General features: G+C 36.4%; 1 protein-coding gene across 1 annotated transcript in view; it reads left to right on the forward strand.

Annotated features, from left to right (window-relative positions):
- The window catches only part of LRP1B (LDL receptor related protein 1B), a 744,151-nt gene that overhangs the window by 684,509 nt on the left and 41,417 nt on the right, over nucleotides 1–18,225 (forward strand). Inside the window, exons 78-83 of the mRNA XM_063341107.1 lie at nucleotides 1,937–2,160; nucleotides 2,416–2,522; nucleotides 5,787–5,903; nucleotides 8,263–8,436; nucleotides 8,971–9,096; nucleotides 17,993–18,157. Of these exons, the coding sequence (XP_063197177.1) occupies nucleotides 1,937–2,160; nucleotides 2,416–2,522; nucleotides 5,787–5,903; nucleotides 8,263–8,436; nucleotides 8,971–9,096; nucleotides 17,993–18,157 (913 nt within the window). The remainder of the gene's footprint in view (nucleotides 1–1,936; nucleotides 2,161–2,415; nucleotides 2,523–5,786; nucleotides 5,904–8,262; nucleotides 8,437–8,970; nucleotides 9,097–17,992; nucleotides 18,158–18,225) is intronic.

Below are 18,225 nucleotides of genomic sequence, written 5' to 3' on the forward strand. Positions count from 1 at the left end.
GTTGAGAAGAATGAGAAAGGGTCAGTGTTAGTAAGCAACCCAACCTCATTCCAGAATCATTTTAGGACATCCCCTTTGTCTCATTCGCTTCTACTGCCGGGTTTTTGGGAGCCATCTCTCACCATGCGTGGTAACTCCCATCATGTGCTTACCAGCTTCCAAAAAATACAGTCTTACTGTAAACAATCCAAAGAAAGGCAAGGGACTTGCTGTCCATGACAGCCGATCTCCTCTTAAAAGAATATTTGATTCCAGCCTTGTAGGCCAATGCCATTAACCTTGCAGTCTCCAAAGTATTAACTGGAGACCTCCAGGTGCGAGAGGCTTCTTGACACGTGTGCCTGAATATTACCCAGAATTAAAAGGAGTTTGCATTAAAAATAAAATGACGCTTATCTGCAAATACCCATATTTTTGGCTGTCTTGTGCTTTACTTGAATGTTACTTGGGTACTGTAACAAAGAAGAAATGCAAATGCTACATTTTGAGGGGGGAGAAGTTTATTTTCGTGGTGTTTCTGGAAGCATATGCTGCCGGTATCATCATTTCTTAACAAAGAATTATGATACTTTATTTTGTTTCAGTTTAAAAAATTGACTGTGACCCTGTTTTTAAAGAAATACTGTTTTGTGAATGCAGTGATTGATTTTTCTGCTGTAATACTCATCTAAATAGAAAGTCAGGGTTCTCAGTAACTTTTGAACATGCATTCTATGACATTTTTGCAGAATTAAAGGTTTATGAACAATGAACTATCTAAATTCCCCCTTGTAGTCCTATTATTTCACCTAGAGAATAAAATGACCTTTATTTTACGATGAAAATAGTCTACAAATGTCTTGTGGTATTAGGGAACTCTGACATCTGAGGAAAACAAGTTATTTTAGGATTTTCTTTCCTGGCTTTTAGTTACGTAGCTTAGTATCACTCCATTACTGCATTTGTCAAGGAATAGACATTTTTTGTTCCTAATTTAACTTGATGTTATTATAGGTAAACAGGCAAAGAATTGCATATGTATTTAGTTCACGTGGGTCTTGAATTTTTTATGATAAGCTTGATATTTTTATTCATGTTAGAAATAGTTGGGGAGTCCTATTTTACAGATTTTACTCCTCTCTCTGGGAATTCTAGTAAACTTTAGAGAAACTTGTTCATATATATATATATCTCCTATTTGCAATATGAATTTCTATCCTTAGGACCATCTTTTTGGATCTAGGCCTTAATGATAATTGTGAAATGATTACAGAGATACTATAGTTTATAATTTTGAAGTTATAATCAGTCAAGCCTCTTTTACGTGTGAAGCTGAATATTGTATAACTCTAGTTTTAATCAGTGGAGCACAGGAACCGTTAGCGGCAAGGGAAGAAAAACATTTAAAAATTTCCTTACAATTGCATACTGGTACTGCTCAGAATACAGAGGTAATTTTCTGCAGTTTTCTAAATGCAGTGATTTTATGCCTCCTTGGCAGACCGCTGAGCAGCCATACCTCAGGATGGTCTGAAGCACCATTTTCACTGAGGGCTTTGGGATGGGACATCATACCATAGTTCTGCGTGGAGTATAATAGCTATACAATCTTAACGATTCCTTTTCCTTTCGAATTACAGTATGTAACATTTATTTGCTTCAGTATCAAGTAGTCCATGCCTAAGTGCCTTTTTGTTCATGTAGGTAGCCTTAGACTTGAGAAAACAGTTTTGAACCGTTGACTTGTTCTTCTGCACTGAATAGAACGGTTAACAGATCACATAGCACTTACCACCTACAGCTGGAATTTATGTCTTTCCACTGCAGTGTTTTTAAATATTTCAAAATATTAAAGGTAAAAGTTACTTTACTGTAAAAAGTTACATAAATCTGTGACTGTGCAGCTGCTGTGAAAGATCATTTCCATCAATCTGACTTTAACATCTGTTCCTTTTAGTGTCCAGAATTCAAAAGACCTAGGGGCATTGCTGTTGACTGGGTTGCTGGAAATATTTACTGGACTGATCATTCCAGAATGCATTGGTTCAGCTACTATACGACTCATTGGACTAGTCTGAGGTACTCCATCAACGTAGGTCAACTGAACGGACCGAACTGTACCAGGCTCCTTACAAGCATGGCAGGAGAACCATATGCAATTGCTGTAAATCCTAAAAAAGGGTATGTACGTTTCAACGTTACTCTGTTTTGGTAATTCAAACAAAAATGCAAAGCATAGTAAGAGAAATAAAATGATGTCTACAACTTTTCAAGTCATGTACTGAACATTCCTGCTCAATTTACCTGTGTATAAATCGGGATCAGTTATTTCCCATCTCTCAGGTAGGTTGGAAAGTTCACAAGAATTTAATATCGGTGAAGTGTTTTGAGGTTCTGTATAGGCATCCAGCTTATTTTTTATGTTTAATATTTTAGGATGATGTATTGGACAGTTATTGGGGATCGCTCTCACATAGAGGAATCATCTATGGATGGTACTCTGAGAAGGATATTGGTTCAAAAGAATTTACAAAGACCTACAGGTATACAGCTTATCCATTTTTCCTAATTCCATGGCACTTGCTAGCTCAGTGTGGATTTGTCGGCTGAATTCCAGTTTCTCAGTTTGCAAAAAAGTTATGTACTTTTTAAAATATGTATTCTGGTTATTCATATGCAGTTACTAGTCAGAATTCTCAGTTCTGTTTTCAAATGATACGCCTTAATATGACTTAAACTTTTGTAACAAAGCTTAACATGATGATTTTACAAAGCAGTACCAGAGGACTATATATAATCAGTTAAAATATGATTTCTTCAATAGCACTGAACAAGGAAAATCAATTAAGGGAACAGCAGTTAGAACGTTTTTTGAAGAATGCATATGAAATCTCACAGCCTATTCTAGTTACTTTCCTGAATACACTGCAAAATAGTATAAAACAAGGTTTAAGTATTCAAAGAAGCAACAACTTAATTATCTCAGTATTTTACAGAACTATTTTGAAGCTTGGCAGTACATATTAAGTTCTTGTGAATTACCATTAAGACTCCATTGGCAGGATAAAAGTAATTTTTATGACAAAGGAAATGATAAATCCAGAATGAAATGTGTCTCTTAAATAGCAACATCCTGTCTTGAAACCACAAATGATTTGTTCATGACCCATTTTCTCATGCAATATTTGATGTTTCTCCAGGCTTACAATGATAATTTGTTATTATTGCATTGCAAATTAGGGGTTGTCCAACTTTGGTACGCATATCTGTTGAAACATAGGCTTCTTTCGAGAGGATGCTATCTGAATATCTAAGCGTCTCAGAAGCTGCCGCTATCACAGCAACAAGTAATAATATTTTAACGGACTGTTAAGTCCCAAGCTAAGGTGGGCTTATGGTGTTGCGTATGTAAATTAGACTCATCCCTTAAAGGAAACACTCTATTGATATGATTAGATTTAAATATAGCAACTTAAGAAATTACTGATGTGATAAGGAAAGCTTTGAGGAGAGGTGGCTTATGGTCCTTAGGTAAGTAAGAAGCACAATAGTAATAATAAAAAATACAAAGGCAATAGTAAATTCAGTAAGAAGCTTCTGATTATACAGACTGAAAGACAACAGAATTTTATGTTTATTGGAGTGGTTGTATATTCTTTCCTGAACTTCTTAGATGAAACATTGTAAACAGCAGATACAGAAATGATTAGATTTAATTCTAATTTCTGGAATTGCGCTTTTTTTGTCTCTTATTATCGGTTGGGTTGATGGCCAAGGTTATGTGCTACGGAGCCAGTCACCACTTCCTTGGTCATTAAAGGGCATTTAAACCCTTTTTTGTTTTTTGGCCATTAGCATTGAATTAGTGAAATTATTGAGTTTTGTAGGTAGTAATGGTATCAAACTCATCTGAAAATGCAAGTATTTACTTATTCCTTGACAAGGAGCAGAACTTGCAAAAGGCTCATCTTCATAAAATTTTCCTTGATATATATAGAAAAGTTTCATATAAACATTTAACCAGACCTCTGTCTCCTTACGAGGATGAATAAAATGAAAATTAAGAAAATCAGCGGAATTGTCAAAAATGAACAGACTTTGCAAAGAGGGAATTTCACAAATACTTTGCCACAGTATGGCATTTTCCTGTCCCTACTGCTCGAAAACACTTTTGTGCCATCCTTCTGTGCTTTTCTTCCTTGACTTCATGGTAGGAAGTAGGCATTTATGGAGTCTTTTACTCTTTTGACAGATATTTCACACGGATCCATGACTTTGTGGAGAGAATGCAAAGTCAGAGTCCAAGCCTTTACTATTTCCTCCTAAATGAGACTTTACTACTATTGTTTCAATGAAGTTTAAGATTTTTCTAAGCATCGGTGTTCCACTACTCTTAGATTTATTACTAAACATGCCTTTCTTATTTCAAGTAAGAGAGCGCGAGTTTTGAGCATTTGGCCTTGACTTCACGGGATTTACATAAAAATGGCTATCACAGGATTGCTATATGCAAAACCCAAAAATAAGTACTCTCTTACATTGTGTTATCTCTGATACTGTGAAAGATACATTGAGAATGTTATTTATTTATTATTTGATATTTAAATACTCTTACTAAAGTGCAAAGAATAATTTAGAGCTAGAAACTGGGGACTGCTTCTAAAATATTCCCCCTTACAGGTAGCGTGTGTCAAACAGAGTTGAGACATTGTGATTATCTTTAACCAGAAATGATTCTCTTTACCGGTATGCCTGAATACCAGTGTTTCATTTAAAGAGGTGTTTTTGTTAACGGAGTTGCAAATGTAAATATATTTCATTGGTCTGTGCGTCAGACTTCCTCCACGTCCTCTCATCTATGTGTAGCTGATTAATTTATGACCTTAAGAGGAGAATTTTTGCTGTTATGTATAATTTCTTTTGATGTATTTTCTGACTTACCTACTTACATAAATAGGAAGAAAAATACTTTTTCCCATTCTTATTAAAAATACACCACAACTTCAAAAGCTTAGAATTAAATTATTTTATGGTTCAAATATTTTTTCAGGCTGAAGCTTTTGACATGACCCAAAATGGCACATTAGTCATTTAATCGTCCTCTATGAAACACGGACTGCTTGATTTAACTAGTTATTGCCTGGAGGCTGGGTAGTCACAACGTTATCTATCTTTTATTCTCAGTCATGCCCTCACTCCTGTGCTTTCTTTTCATGTGTATGCAAATATACACATCTGTCAATATTGCAGTTTAAGTCTTGTAACACTAATTTAATTAATGTCATCTGATTTTTAATTCTGTAATAATTAATTCCATGTGCAGTATTGGTGACAGCAAAAAAAAAAAAAGCACAGAATTATATACTTGTGGAACCAGGATAGGTTAGGAAGACTGTGAAATTTGAATGCCTTGTTCTTAACGCGTGGTCACGCTGGTGCTACTGCTTACAAATCTGTTGACATAATAGATTTACTTTTTTTGTTGGTAGAGCAAATTACAGGATTGGATTCTGTATTTAATTCCCACCAGGTATATATCCCTACCTGCTGAGGATAATGGGTTTGAAAAGGTACTGACCTTGGGAGAGTAAGCTAAAGAAAGTAAAAAAAACCCACATCTGCCTCAAGGGGAAGGTTTAAGCGGAAGGTGTTATATTTTATTCTCCTTGGTTTCCAGTCATGTTTTCACATTGTCACCATATTTTGTTTTCGCAAGAATATGAGCGATATAAAAATGTCCAGTTACATAAAAATATTACATTTTTTTCAGGTTTTATATACCTATTTGAACTTTATTTTCTTTGTAGGTCTCGTAGTTGATCAGTTCAGTCAGCGTTTGTTCTGGGCTGATTTTGAATTATCTGTTATTGGCAGCGTTCTTTTTGATGGTTCCGATTCAGTTGTGTCTGTGAGCACTAAACAAGGTATGGAGAGCTTTTCTGTAACGTGATTTATATTTTATTTTATATGGCTGAAGTTTCACTAATCAAAGAAACTATGTAAGCAAGAAGCAGTGATTATTAAGTAATACTTCTTGCTTTTGTTAGATAACACTTCAGATATTGTCTAAACAATAGTTATTTAAGATAATTTTAGCTTTTACATAATCTGATAAAGTTACTTTAGGGGAACAAAGATTCAGTGATAAGTGCAAATCTCCAAGATTGTTATCTAAACATTACCTTAGGTGTTATCAGATAACATTGTGATTAATATTTTTGCTTGGCCTCACTTGGACTGGTAAAAACAAGAGGACCTTGGCTAGTTAGAAGTTAGAGCTGTCTGCACAGCACAGGAGTTGTGTAGTTTATAGAACAGTTGACCTCAATCAGTTCTGGAAAAAATAATGGATTTGGCTTTCAGGTCAATAAGTAACGACAGAATTCTGCTCACAGAATGTGCATGAGGAAAGTTCCTTTTATAAGGAAAGAGATTCTGGTTAAACAAACTTTGGTTTTACAGAATTGCCCGTTGGCTTGTTAACAATTCGATAATACATGTAACAATTTATGCAATTTGAGTAAAGAGAGGAAACGTTAAAAAATAAATAATTTAAAAGCAGGCTTTTTGGGGGGATTACTTAGTGGGCAGTTGGTAGTGGAGCTTCATCAGGATAATGTTACATCTTGTGCTACTGGGCGTTTTAACCAATGATCTAGAGTTCGCTGGGGGAAACTGGAAGATACTAGGAAAAATCTCCAATAATCCAAATTTAGATTTACATAATCTTATGCAGGTTTAATAGCGGTTTATTTCACAATGTGGATCAATATACGTGGAAGCAGTCATCTCAAGAAGGATCACTTTGAGTGCAGGGATCTGACTGCGACCGCCTGTAACGTTGAACCAAAGCAGGCAGGTGCCTGACGCAAGATTTTAGAAGGCAGGAACTCCTCCTCGTCAAGTTGCTTGCACCTCCTTCGGTTAGAGTAGCTCATGGTGGCTAGGCTGTAATCTGTCACAGAATCCATACTCGGTGCTTATGCTAGTCCTTGTGGCTGGTACAAGGACTGACAGAGTAGCCTGGATTTGTTTTAATGTGTCTCAATAGTCATTTGTATTTTAAGAATAAACGTGAGGTTATTCTTCAAGAGAAAAAAAAAAAAAAGGCACAACATGGCTACAGACTAAAAGGCATATAAGGTGATGCGGTGACTTCCAAAATATTTTATAGCACAGACAGTCTATGTTAAACTGTGCCAACCCAGCAAATTTGGGGGTTATGAAGAGGAGAGTGTAATGTTGGGACCTTTTAAATTCCATATGTAAGATTTAATACTGAAATACAAGATCAGTAATGCAATACCACCTTTTGTCTCCTGTTGACAGTTTTAGTAACTGTGGAACAATTAGAGAAATAAGACCAAAAGAAAATTGGGAGAGCTTAGAAATTGCTTTGTAATCAGACTAAAAACTTTGACCCCTTTAATGAAACAAGTACAAAATAACGAATTCAAATTTCTAAATATTTGTATTGAAATAAAATACTGAGTAGCAATTATTGATGGAGCGGAAAAACAGCAGAAAGAAACTAAATAAACTACTATAAACCCAGTTTGCAGTAAGTGGGGATAGAAGGAGGAAGAAGGTATCGCAAGGAAGGATAGGTTCTGTTTCTTTATGACTTCAAATCACGAAGAGATGTATCTCTGGCAAAGAAGGTTTAGTCAGAAGCTATTGCCTCCTTGCAAGGGTAAATGTGTGAAATTCTACAGGCAGGTGTGTACAGGAAATCCAACGAGGTGATCGAATTGGCACTCGTAGCTCTTAAAAATGAGGAATTGGTAGAGGCTTAGCATTTCATTTTGTAATAATTTACTGTAATTATGACTTAAATTAAGTGTGGTATGAAAGGTGGCATTTCAAACATGTTAAGAGGGAGCTGAAGAAACATTTTGTCAGAATAGTTTCTTTTATGTACAGCAGAATAATGTTTCTTTATCGTCGCATACTTCTAGTTAAAGTATTGCAGCTAACTATGTTCTAATTAGCTAGTTGTTACTGTGGGATTTCCCTGCTTCTCAATATTGAACCAGTTTCTGAGGCTGAATTGTGTGGAAAGCTAATACAAAGCTAGAGATTTTAGTTGCTTGTAGTATGGAAAGTGTTCCTTTTAAAAAGATGCTTTTTAAAAGGCAAACTTTGTGGGTACAAAACAAGCTGTGAATAATAATAGCTTTAGGTGAGAAATGCAATAATGCAATTGAAGTTATTATTAAACCAAGGTTGTTTATTATTTGAATATAAATATATACTTGTATTTATTATTCATTTTTATTTCAGGTTTACTGCATCCGCATAGAATTGACGTTTTTGAGGATTACATATATGGAGCAGGTCCTAAAAATGGTGCATTTAGAGTACACAAATTTGGCAGGAGCCTTGTAGAGTATCTAAGTGTGGATGTTGATAAAGCAAAAAGTGCCTTGATTTTTCACCGCTACAAACAAATGGACTGTGAGTAAGCATAATTACTTTAAACTCAAGATTGAGCAAGTTCACCTCAGGGGGAAAAAAAGTGTAACCAAGTTGTACAAATACAAACCAGGGCCTGATTGTACAAGCTGAAAATAGATTTAGTCATATTTCTTTATACAAGTTTAATTTAGATTTTTTGGATGCGTTTTTCTCTCCTTTGAAAGGGCATTAGACAAATGCTTGCCTTATGTACTCGCACTGTAAATGAGGTATAAAAAATTAGAAGAGCGCTGAATACAAATGTCTCTAGCCACAACCAGAGGAGGGGTTTTACTGCATATTACCAGTAGATTTTTTTTTTTTGTTACTAGAATAAATTCTGTCCTGGTGTGAGTCTTGCAGTGCCATTTGAGTGAGTGTGTTCCCTGGCTTCAGGCTGTTGATATCCTGAAAACTGAAGTGTATATGAATTTTTATATTTGATTATTTATTTTTTTTCCTAGTTCTAGAACATGGTGTAATTCCAAAAGAAAAACAAAATCAATATTTTTAATACTCTATCTTTTTAAACAGTGCCTAATCCATGCTTGGACCTGACATGTGAGTTCATTTGTTTGCTCAACCCTTCTGGTGCGACGTGTGCTTGTCCAGAAGGAAAATCATTGGTGAACGGAACATGCGTTGATCAGAGCCTCTTAGGTAGGTATTGAAAACTGCATGAGAACCAGAATATGAACAGCTGGTTGGTTTTTGTCATTCTAAAAGGCTAGGCTGTCTGCAAGTCCAGAGTTTTGTGGTGATGTTCTATATACATATTACTTAGCTGAAATGGAAACGAAATACGAAGAAGCAACATCCCTGATTAAAAAAACCTGTTTATATTCATCAAAATGATAAATGAGCTTTCAGCTGAACTGATAGAAGATGGTATTTAAAAGCAAATGTGTATATATCGACCAAAATAAGTTGAAAAGCTCTGAAGCATTTCGGAGTCCAAATTAAACGTTAGCCATTCAGGAGAAAAAAAACAACACCTTAAAGACCATCGAGAAACACCTAAAGAGCTCTGCTTAGGCTGCAGCAATAGTCAAAAGGCAGTAAGTAAATAGCATGTAATAATGACTTTGAAGTAACAGGCAAAAAAAAAGGAAAAAACAACTGAAATATTTTTATCTAAAATTATATCTTTCAGTAATATCTATAATGACTAATATCAAGACTCAGGAAACCTGACTTCATGGCAAAAGAGCTATTAAGTTCTTGCTGTATTTTAGAGGGGAAAAAGTCTTCTTTTCCATAGAAGAAGATTACTAAGTATTCTAAAACTCTTCCCGCTCCAGTTGAGGCCAAATCTAAGGTGGTCAGACTGCTGGAATGAATTCTTAGCCAGCTTGAATCTTAAAAGGTTCTAGAAATCATAGAATAGGATTTCTTATGTGTACGAGAAGTCCAAATGTATGAGGATGTTTTTCTAATGTTTGATTACAGGCTCAGAAGTGTAAGCGATACATATTTTGGTGAGATCCTTAGTACTTAAAATGCTCAATTTAGCAATTAAATTAATTTGCCTGAAATGTCATCATTCTGTGGAGAAAATCTCACCTATTTATACCGCCTACTCTTTAAATATTGGATTAACACAACTGTGTTTTGGTGGTTTATGATGTGGTATTAATAACGCTATCCTGTCTGGCATCATTTCGCCTTCTGTATCAAAAAATTTAAGAATAATTTAGAGTAAAACATTATAAAACTCGTTCTAGATAACAAACCCATTCATTTTTTTTGCTTCTAAAGGCGTATATTGTATGCAATGTGTTTATAGTACCAACTTTGATACGTACTGCACCGTGCTTTAGCAAAAATACAGTAAATGAAAGCTTTATGACTGTCCCCCCTTGGCTGAATACCTATCAATGTGTATTTATATAATAGTTACACAACTATAAAATAGTGTATATTTGTTTTACAACAATTTTCACCGTTAGGGGAGAAGTAGATGTGTTAGAAACCAGAAATAGAATAGAAAACTGTACAACGTTTCTAACTCTTGAGGCGAATCAGTCTAAACACCCTTTGTCTTCACAGAGCATCCACCTTCCCTGCCCCTCCATGTGTCAGCTCTTTGTTCATCCCAGATGGATTCTTATCAAGATTTTCTGCTGATACAGTACCACCTAAAAACCATTTAAAATGACCCATAGTTACTACTTAGGTGTTGAAGAAAGGACACATAAAAGAATATTGGTTTTCTCTGGTGATTGGTAGTAATTTGAACCCGTAATTTCAGTAATGTTACAGTTTTGCTAGTGGGGAAAAGGATTATGCCGCAGTAGATTTTTCAGGAAGGTATGTTTTTATTAGAGAAAGAACTGAAGAGGCTTTTAAATTATTTCACTGCTGGTTGTAAATTTTTATGGATAGACAGAAAATGCCTAGAGAAGCATTTTTAATATATTGATAATTTTCAGTATCTTCCCACAACTGCAGTATCTGTTATGCCTTTTTAAAGGGCTGCTGAATAAGTGTTTCTTAGTTTTCTGATTACAATTATATTTCCAGTAATGCCTAGCATAGGCTTTTTTGTACATTTCTTCTTGTATGATAGTTTTGTAATAGTAGATTGCAGGTTTTGTAGCCTCGCAGATCATAAATTATGAATTGAAACAAGCCTCAGTGTCATAGCACACTAACAAGTGTATGTTTTTGCACTATTTTGATTTTTAAAAAAAGTATGAAGTGGATGTTAAAAGTTGTCTCATGCTGACACTCCACTTTGGCTTCCAAGGATCAGCAAAGATTCCGGGAAAGGTCAGAGTTGACCTCAAGATCAGCGTCTTGAATTAATACAGGTTTATAATTAATGGCTGGCTGACAACCCACATGCTGTTAATAGGTCATGAATAGTCTGCAAACAAAAGACATTGTGGAGTTTATCAGTAAATGTCTTTTCTTATTGGAAGTCAAGTTCTAAACCAGGTTTTTTTCCTGTAGGAAGTTATACAGTATGCAATAAAAAAAAAATAAATAGGAGCTGTAGTCTTCCTTTCCTTTTCTGATGAAGGGCTAGAAAATGTGTATGAAATATTCCAAACTGCATACATTCCGCTTGTTTAAATTTAGCATTGTGTTGTCTTCATTGTCTCGGAGCATTTTTGGCATAGTTATGGATGTCAGTAACCCAAAACAGCAATTCCTGCCTTACATAACTGTCAAAATATGTATATTGTAGAAGATTGACCTGATATAAATCCAAAGGGAGGTTATATAGTAATATTTTTTTTCGCTGGTTTGCAGTAAAATCCTGATTCAAAGTCAGTTGAAATATTCCAGTTGATTTTGGTAGTCTTCTGGTTTGTCCCTAAAAGATCGAAAACCAGAAGATTTTCATTTGAGACATGAGTATCTGTGAAACATTTTTTAATTGATGTATTCATTTGGTACTGTTACTGGTTAATTCACAACGTAATAGTTGTATAGTAAATAGGTTACAATGATTTACGTACATTATATTTTATGTGTTCAAAAATACACTACCGGTAATTTACGGATCTGAAAACTCAACTTTGTAAGTCTCTTTTAGTGGACATCATTCATGTAGCGATAGAAGCGAGGTGCACTGGTTATTTTGTATTTGCACAGAAGCCCTTTCAAGTCATCTAAGTCTTTTAGTTTCACAAATTAGTGGTAATTGTGGATATCAAGAACTAGTGTTACTAAACTGTTCTTTTGGAATAACATATAATTCAAGTTACAGTTGTAAAGAGTAGTATATTGAACATTCATAATACTTTTTAATGTCTTTGTTTTGGGTCTTTTAAAACGTAGTAAGGAAGCTAGTAGTAGATTTCCATAACTTGAGAGAGTCAAAATGGGACAGCCGTCTCCAGTTCCTGTCCGTCTTGACTACTGCTCCCAGGAGAGTCTCTGTTTGAAGATTCTGTTTTGACAATGCATGCGTGTCTATCCTTGTAAAAAATGCCTTTCAACAAATAATGAATATTTTCAACATTAGTATGCCATTCTTCATTTTGGTAGTTTTTTGCATGACTATTGCAAAGATGCCTCTCATGTCAGTCTACGGTAAGGCTGGTGACAGGGAGGTAATCTCTTTCTTGTGACAGTATCCCAAAAACTGACTTGGATTCTGGTTCATTGGATTGTTGTTTTGGTTTTGGATGTTTTTTTTAACAAAAGAAAATTGAGGTAAGTCTTGAAATTCTGTGTAATATTACGACTGGCTCAATCCATGGAGATGATTTTTCTTCATAAGTCCTATGTGAGGAATTCTACGTACTGAATCCTCAGCGGCTTTCTGTTAAGACTGAATCCAGATTGCTTCAGACAGCTGTTTCACCAGTGTCTCCCACAACTGATGAGAAAACAGCTTTTGGGTTTGATTTGGCTTTTTCAAGCTGGAGTTATTACAACATATGTGTGTTGTATCATTCAGAATGTGTTTTTATAACAAAATGAAAGCGAGTTCCTGTGTGTTCTTTGATAAGCTTCCATCTCATTTCTCCCTAGATGATTACGATTGACAGAGCACACTTCTTTTTGTGGTTTTTTATTTATTGACTATAGCGGGCCTGACTTCTTCAGTTTAGAAGCTACCCTTTAGTTTTCAAATGGGCGGAGTACAACTTCATTTTCCTAAAAGAGACCACTGGATTTGCATCCATTAGGTTTATTCTCTCTAATTGTCTGTAACACAATGAAGCTAAAAACATACCAAGAGGATGAAAATACAGAGACTTGCATTGGAGGAAGACTGCGTACCACAGCTGAATGAGCAAGAGTAATGAACACTTCCAAGGGTTCACTATTCTGGAGCTGCACGTTTATCACTTTCGTTTTAAGAAGGGAATACTTCTGCTCTCTTGGCTGGATGAAAAGCCTGAGAAAAATTACAAAGACTCGGATCTGACGTTGCTTCGGAACAGAGATGAAACATGTAATTTATCATGGTGTTTCCTTCAGCACATTTCTGTGGGGACTTGCCCACTGCACACGCATAGATTGCAGGCGGACCAAGCGCTCTGGCTGGGGATGTTGAGGTTAATCCCTCTATACCTTCTTTTTCACCCACAAAGTCTGCCTCAGGGAAATGTACTAGCAAAAGCTGTGGCAGTTCAATCCACGCCATCTTCTTGATTGCTGCCCTGCTTTCAGTGTTTTTAGCTATCAAACAGAACCAGGGTCAAATACAGAAAGCTACTTCTGGTTTGAGAGAAATCTTTTGTTTACAGCAATACCTTCTGTATTTACAAAGGGGTTACTTTTGGGCCTGATATTTCCCAGAATAACAGAAAATGGGTTGCATTACAACAGGTGTCCATTAGTTTTTTCCCACTGTGCATCCTTTTCTTAACCCTTGTCTGCCATTTATAATTGTACAGCGAATAGATTTTTAAACGAAAAAAAAAAAAATGTGAAGGGAAACCAAAGAGAGAGGGTCTGTCTTACAGCAATCAGGCAAAATTTGTAGATTACAACTTGTTCTCATAAATTTCAGTAAACAGAGAACCGGCAGATAGTAAGACCCTCATCTGGAAAGGGGCAGGAAGATTTATAAAACCTTACCACAAGATCAGAACTCTGCACTCTGTCTTTAATAGGTGCATTCAGCTCAGTAAAGGCTGAGCTACCCCCTTGACTGAAGGATCGGCCAGAACAAATACCTTTCTGTCCCATGAGATGAGTATTTGTACACTGGGGGGGGGGGCAGCTCTTCTTGTCCCAAAGAAGGTGGTTCATGAACCTTGTGCTCTATAGCATCATCTCCATTTAATTGCCTGGTCCGGAAATCAGTGGATATTTCAAAGGGAAAAAATAGCAAAAAAGTAAGAGGCATTTTTCTCAAGAAGGAAAGGGTTGTTATAGAAATGCCAATAAAAGATGTGTGTATATGTGTGTGTGACTGGGGGAGAGGCATGGAATATAAAAAAATCGAACGGGTGAAGGAAAAAATACCAGTAGAGTTCACAGAGCTTTGTTTTGCTGCTTTATCAGTGTTTCTTCTGTGTAATATTTTCCTTTTACTTTGAGTTAAAGGAAAGAGTCAAAGATGGAGCAACTACGCCATAGGTCCGTTAATGTTTGTGTCAAACAGTCATAGCAGGAAGAAAAACGTAAGAAAAACTGCAAATCAAATTTATTTGATGCTTTATTAAAGATATATTAAGATTGAAATGGAAAATCAAGGCAGCAGAAGACTCAAGAACCAGGCTACGAAAGAATATCTAAAATTACACGACCTTTCTTTTCTTTCATGTTAGAGAGCTCCGGTAGCTAGACTAGGAGTAGAATACCAAGTGAAATTATTTACTTCTGTCATTTCAGAAGTGGAAAAAAGCAGCTGAGAGGTCTTTTAGTCCAAGTTCCAGCAAGCTCAAGCCAGTATTGAATTGACTCCAGATAGAAACCTTTCTGGTTTTGTTGGTTTTTTTTTTTAAAAAAAACCAAAAAAACCCAACAAACTTTGTTCCAATAGAGGGTTCTTACTAGAGCTGTTCCCAGCTCTTCTTCAGAGGTCTTTATTCAGTAATTCAAATAAAGAGTATTCAGCTTTTTATATCAGTTCTTCTGTATTTCTCTCCTGTATTCTATGTCTTCCTGTCTTCTCCTGTGGGACCGTTCTGCTCCTGTCTCCCACACAAAGGCATCTGATCCCTTTTGTACTCAGTTGATGGGAATCAGCAAGAGTAATTTGATTCTTGTACTTACCCTCAGACAACAAAGCAGCAGCATTAAAACCCTATATTGTTAAAATCTAACGTAGTATTTTAAAACTGGCTTATCCATTACATCTTTCAGTCCTCTTTCTTAGCTTATTTAAAGTCCAAAATTGTTGTAGTAAGTTTTCTCTGTTTCATGTTAGATTTGTGTTGAAAGTCTTGAATTTAAAATGTTTTATAGAGAACAAAATCAGTAGTGAATTTTAATAATCCTAGGGTGTTACAACATAGTGCAAACTTTTATGTTTTTTTCAGGAACCTTCTCAGTTGACCATTGCATAAAGTTATAACATATATTGAATTTTATAAAGTATAAGACATGAGTGTCCCAATCTTTGAAAGACAATTGCATTAGAAAATCATTACTGCACACAATTTTTGGCTCAGTATATTTTCTTGGTATGGTTTGGGTAATTTTTGAGCTTGTAGTTCATGTTTTACAGTTCTAAATGTGCCTTTTGGTACTCTATTTTTCTCTTGAATTCATAGTCTGTCTTAATTTCCATGTTTTTTTCAAATTTTATATCTTAATTCTGCGGAATTGCTCTAGAAGAGAAATATAACATGTTTTTAATGTGCTATGAGAAAGGTTCATAAAAATGAGCACTTGTCTGTACTTTAGTGTTATTTATTCTGTTTTTTACCAAGTTCTGCTCTATAAACTCACGACTAATGACAAGTAAAACAGATAAGATAAGCAAAACAAAAATAGACCTTCTCTCCAATAAGATATGCTACATTATCCATTTAAACAACTTCTATAATGAGTAACTGAAGAATGGTTCATGGAACATCAAAGGATTTAATGAACCACCCAAATAAATAAAACACCGAGGCATCCTCCAACTCCCAAATACGAAGTAGCTTTGTTGCAGCAGATGTATGTGTCCAGGGTGGATAACAAAAAATTAAGTGTGCACAGTATTTCGTATTTTTAATGGGAAACAACTGAAATAATGATGTGCCAGTCAATCCCCCACGATAACTTTTAGATTTGTTTTCTAGTTTCAGCTTCATTTGAGAGGTGCAATTGCCTGAAAGATGATCAGTTCCCAGAAGTTTTGTTTAAGTAGGTTTGATCCCAGGTTAGGTGTCTGCACCATGTCAGCTCTGGCCGTGAAGGGAGGCAGCCAGACCCTGCCGAGGAGGGACGTACGTGGGCAGGAAAGGGTGCACCCAAAGCAAAGGCTGCTGCATAAGCACAGTTATATCACTGCGCTCCGCAGAGTCCGTGCTGGAGAGTACTATTCAGCTAAAGAATATCCGATATTCCTAAATGCTGCACTTACAACGCAATCTATTTATTTAAATGTCAAAAAAAAGGAGTTGGTGTGCCTTTGTCTGTCAATAGACCTCTTGATCAGGGAGTGTAGCAAGAGGACGAGGGGTAATGGTTTTAAACTGAAAGAGGGGAAATTTAGATTAGATATTAGGAAAAAAATCTTCACTGTGAGGGTGGTGAGACCCTGGCCCCGGTTGCCCAGAGAAGCTGTGGCTGCCCCATCCCTGGAGGTGTTCAAGGCCAGGCTGGATGGGGCTTGGAGCAGCCCGGTCTGGTGGGAGGTGTCCCTGCCCAGGGCAGGGGGCGGAACTATATGGTCTTTAAGGTCCCTTCCAACCCAAACCATTCTATGATTCTATGAAATGGGAACCTTGGCTCTTTTTCATTAGTTGTTTAACTACAATAGATTAATTCAGCGTAGCATCTGAAGAGTTCTCAGTGTTAGTGGTACCCCTCTTGTTAAAAGCCATGTAGTTTGAAATGCTGGATTAGTTAGGCAGCAGTCTAGCTTCACGGGATTTGTTTTGCTACGTAAGAAATGAAAGGTCTTATTGCTGAAAGCATGTTTTGGGCTGGAAAGGTGCTTGTCTGTTTCTTTAGGATTACAATTATTTGGATGTTTGAGCATTGTATGCGTGCTAGTCTGTAATTAATTTCTTGTTGGTATCATTGAATGATTTTATATCTTGTTCACTGAAATGAATAGAGATTTATTTTTCAAAGTGTTTCCAAGACAGGCACAACTCTAATTGCAAAACAGCTTTATAGAAAGAGTGAATCTGGCCTAATCAGAATTTGTAACACCTCGTACCTCACCGCTAAGACGGTGGCACTATTGCCGTAAGCACTCGATGAATGCAGAGCAGCAGGCAGTATCTCTTCTCAGTGATTTTACAGACTGAACAGATGAGAATAAGAATAAATCAGAAAACATGGTTTAGGAGCAAGAAGTTAGTATGCATATATCCATTTCTGAGGAGGATTTAAAGGCTGAGTAATTTCCTTTAAAGTATTTTGGATAGGGTTTGGTTGAGAAGTGTGTTAGTTAATAGAGAGAGTGGAAGAGACGTCCAAAAAATCAAACAGGAAAAGGCTGAAGTCACCCGAAAATGGCTGGGAAGTTTTCTGAGATTCCCCCAGGTGAAACCAAGATTCATTTTTTCATTGCTTAAACTAACTAGGAATGATAGTTTCAAGCAAGAACCCATACTGTCATTACTAACTTACATCCTAAGGAGGTCGACTTTCCTGTGGCATCATGTGGATGGAGCATAACTGCTGTGCAGAGCCCCCCGACTCGGTACGGTAGGAGCTCCCAGCCCTGCTCTACAGGCGAGCGCAGCCCCCACCACCTCTGCAGCTCTCACTGGGGGCTTATGGTCTCCTAAGTTTGTCATTTTTACCAGCACTGTAGAAACAGAAGTGATAGTTTACTTTCTCCATCTTGAAAAGTGATATTTTTTTCCCCCTCGTTGATAGAGATCTGTAGCTCCATTTAAGATACAAACAGGTTCTGTTTTGCCAGTTACAAGAAATGGAATTGTTGAAAAGAATTCTGTGTGTGCTCTTGCTGCAGATGATACCTGTAAATTAACCTGTGAAAATGGAGGAAAGTGCATTATTAACGAGAAGGGGGATCCTCGATGTCACTGCTGGCCCAGTTACTCCGGTGAAAGGTGCGAAACGAACCATTGCTACAACTACTGCCAGAATGGAGGAACCTGCGGAGCCTCTCTCCTCGGTAAATATTCCTCAGCGGCTGTATCTTACTATTATACCTGCCTTAATTTAAATGTTTTAATTTGTTCC

This window comes from Chroicocephalus ridibundus, chromosome 7 (assembly GCF_963924245.1).
Source record: "Chroicocephalus ridibundus chromosome 7, bChrRid1.1, whole genome shotgun sequence".
Classification (NCBI taxonomy): Eukaryota; Metazoa; Chordata; class Aves; order Charadriiformes; family Laridae; genus Chroicocephalus; species Chroicocephalus ridibundus.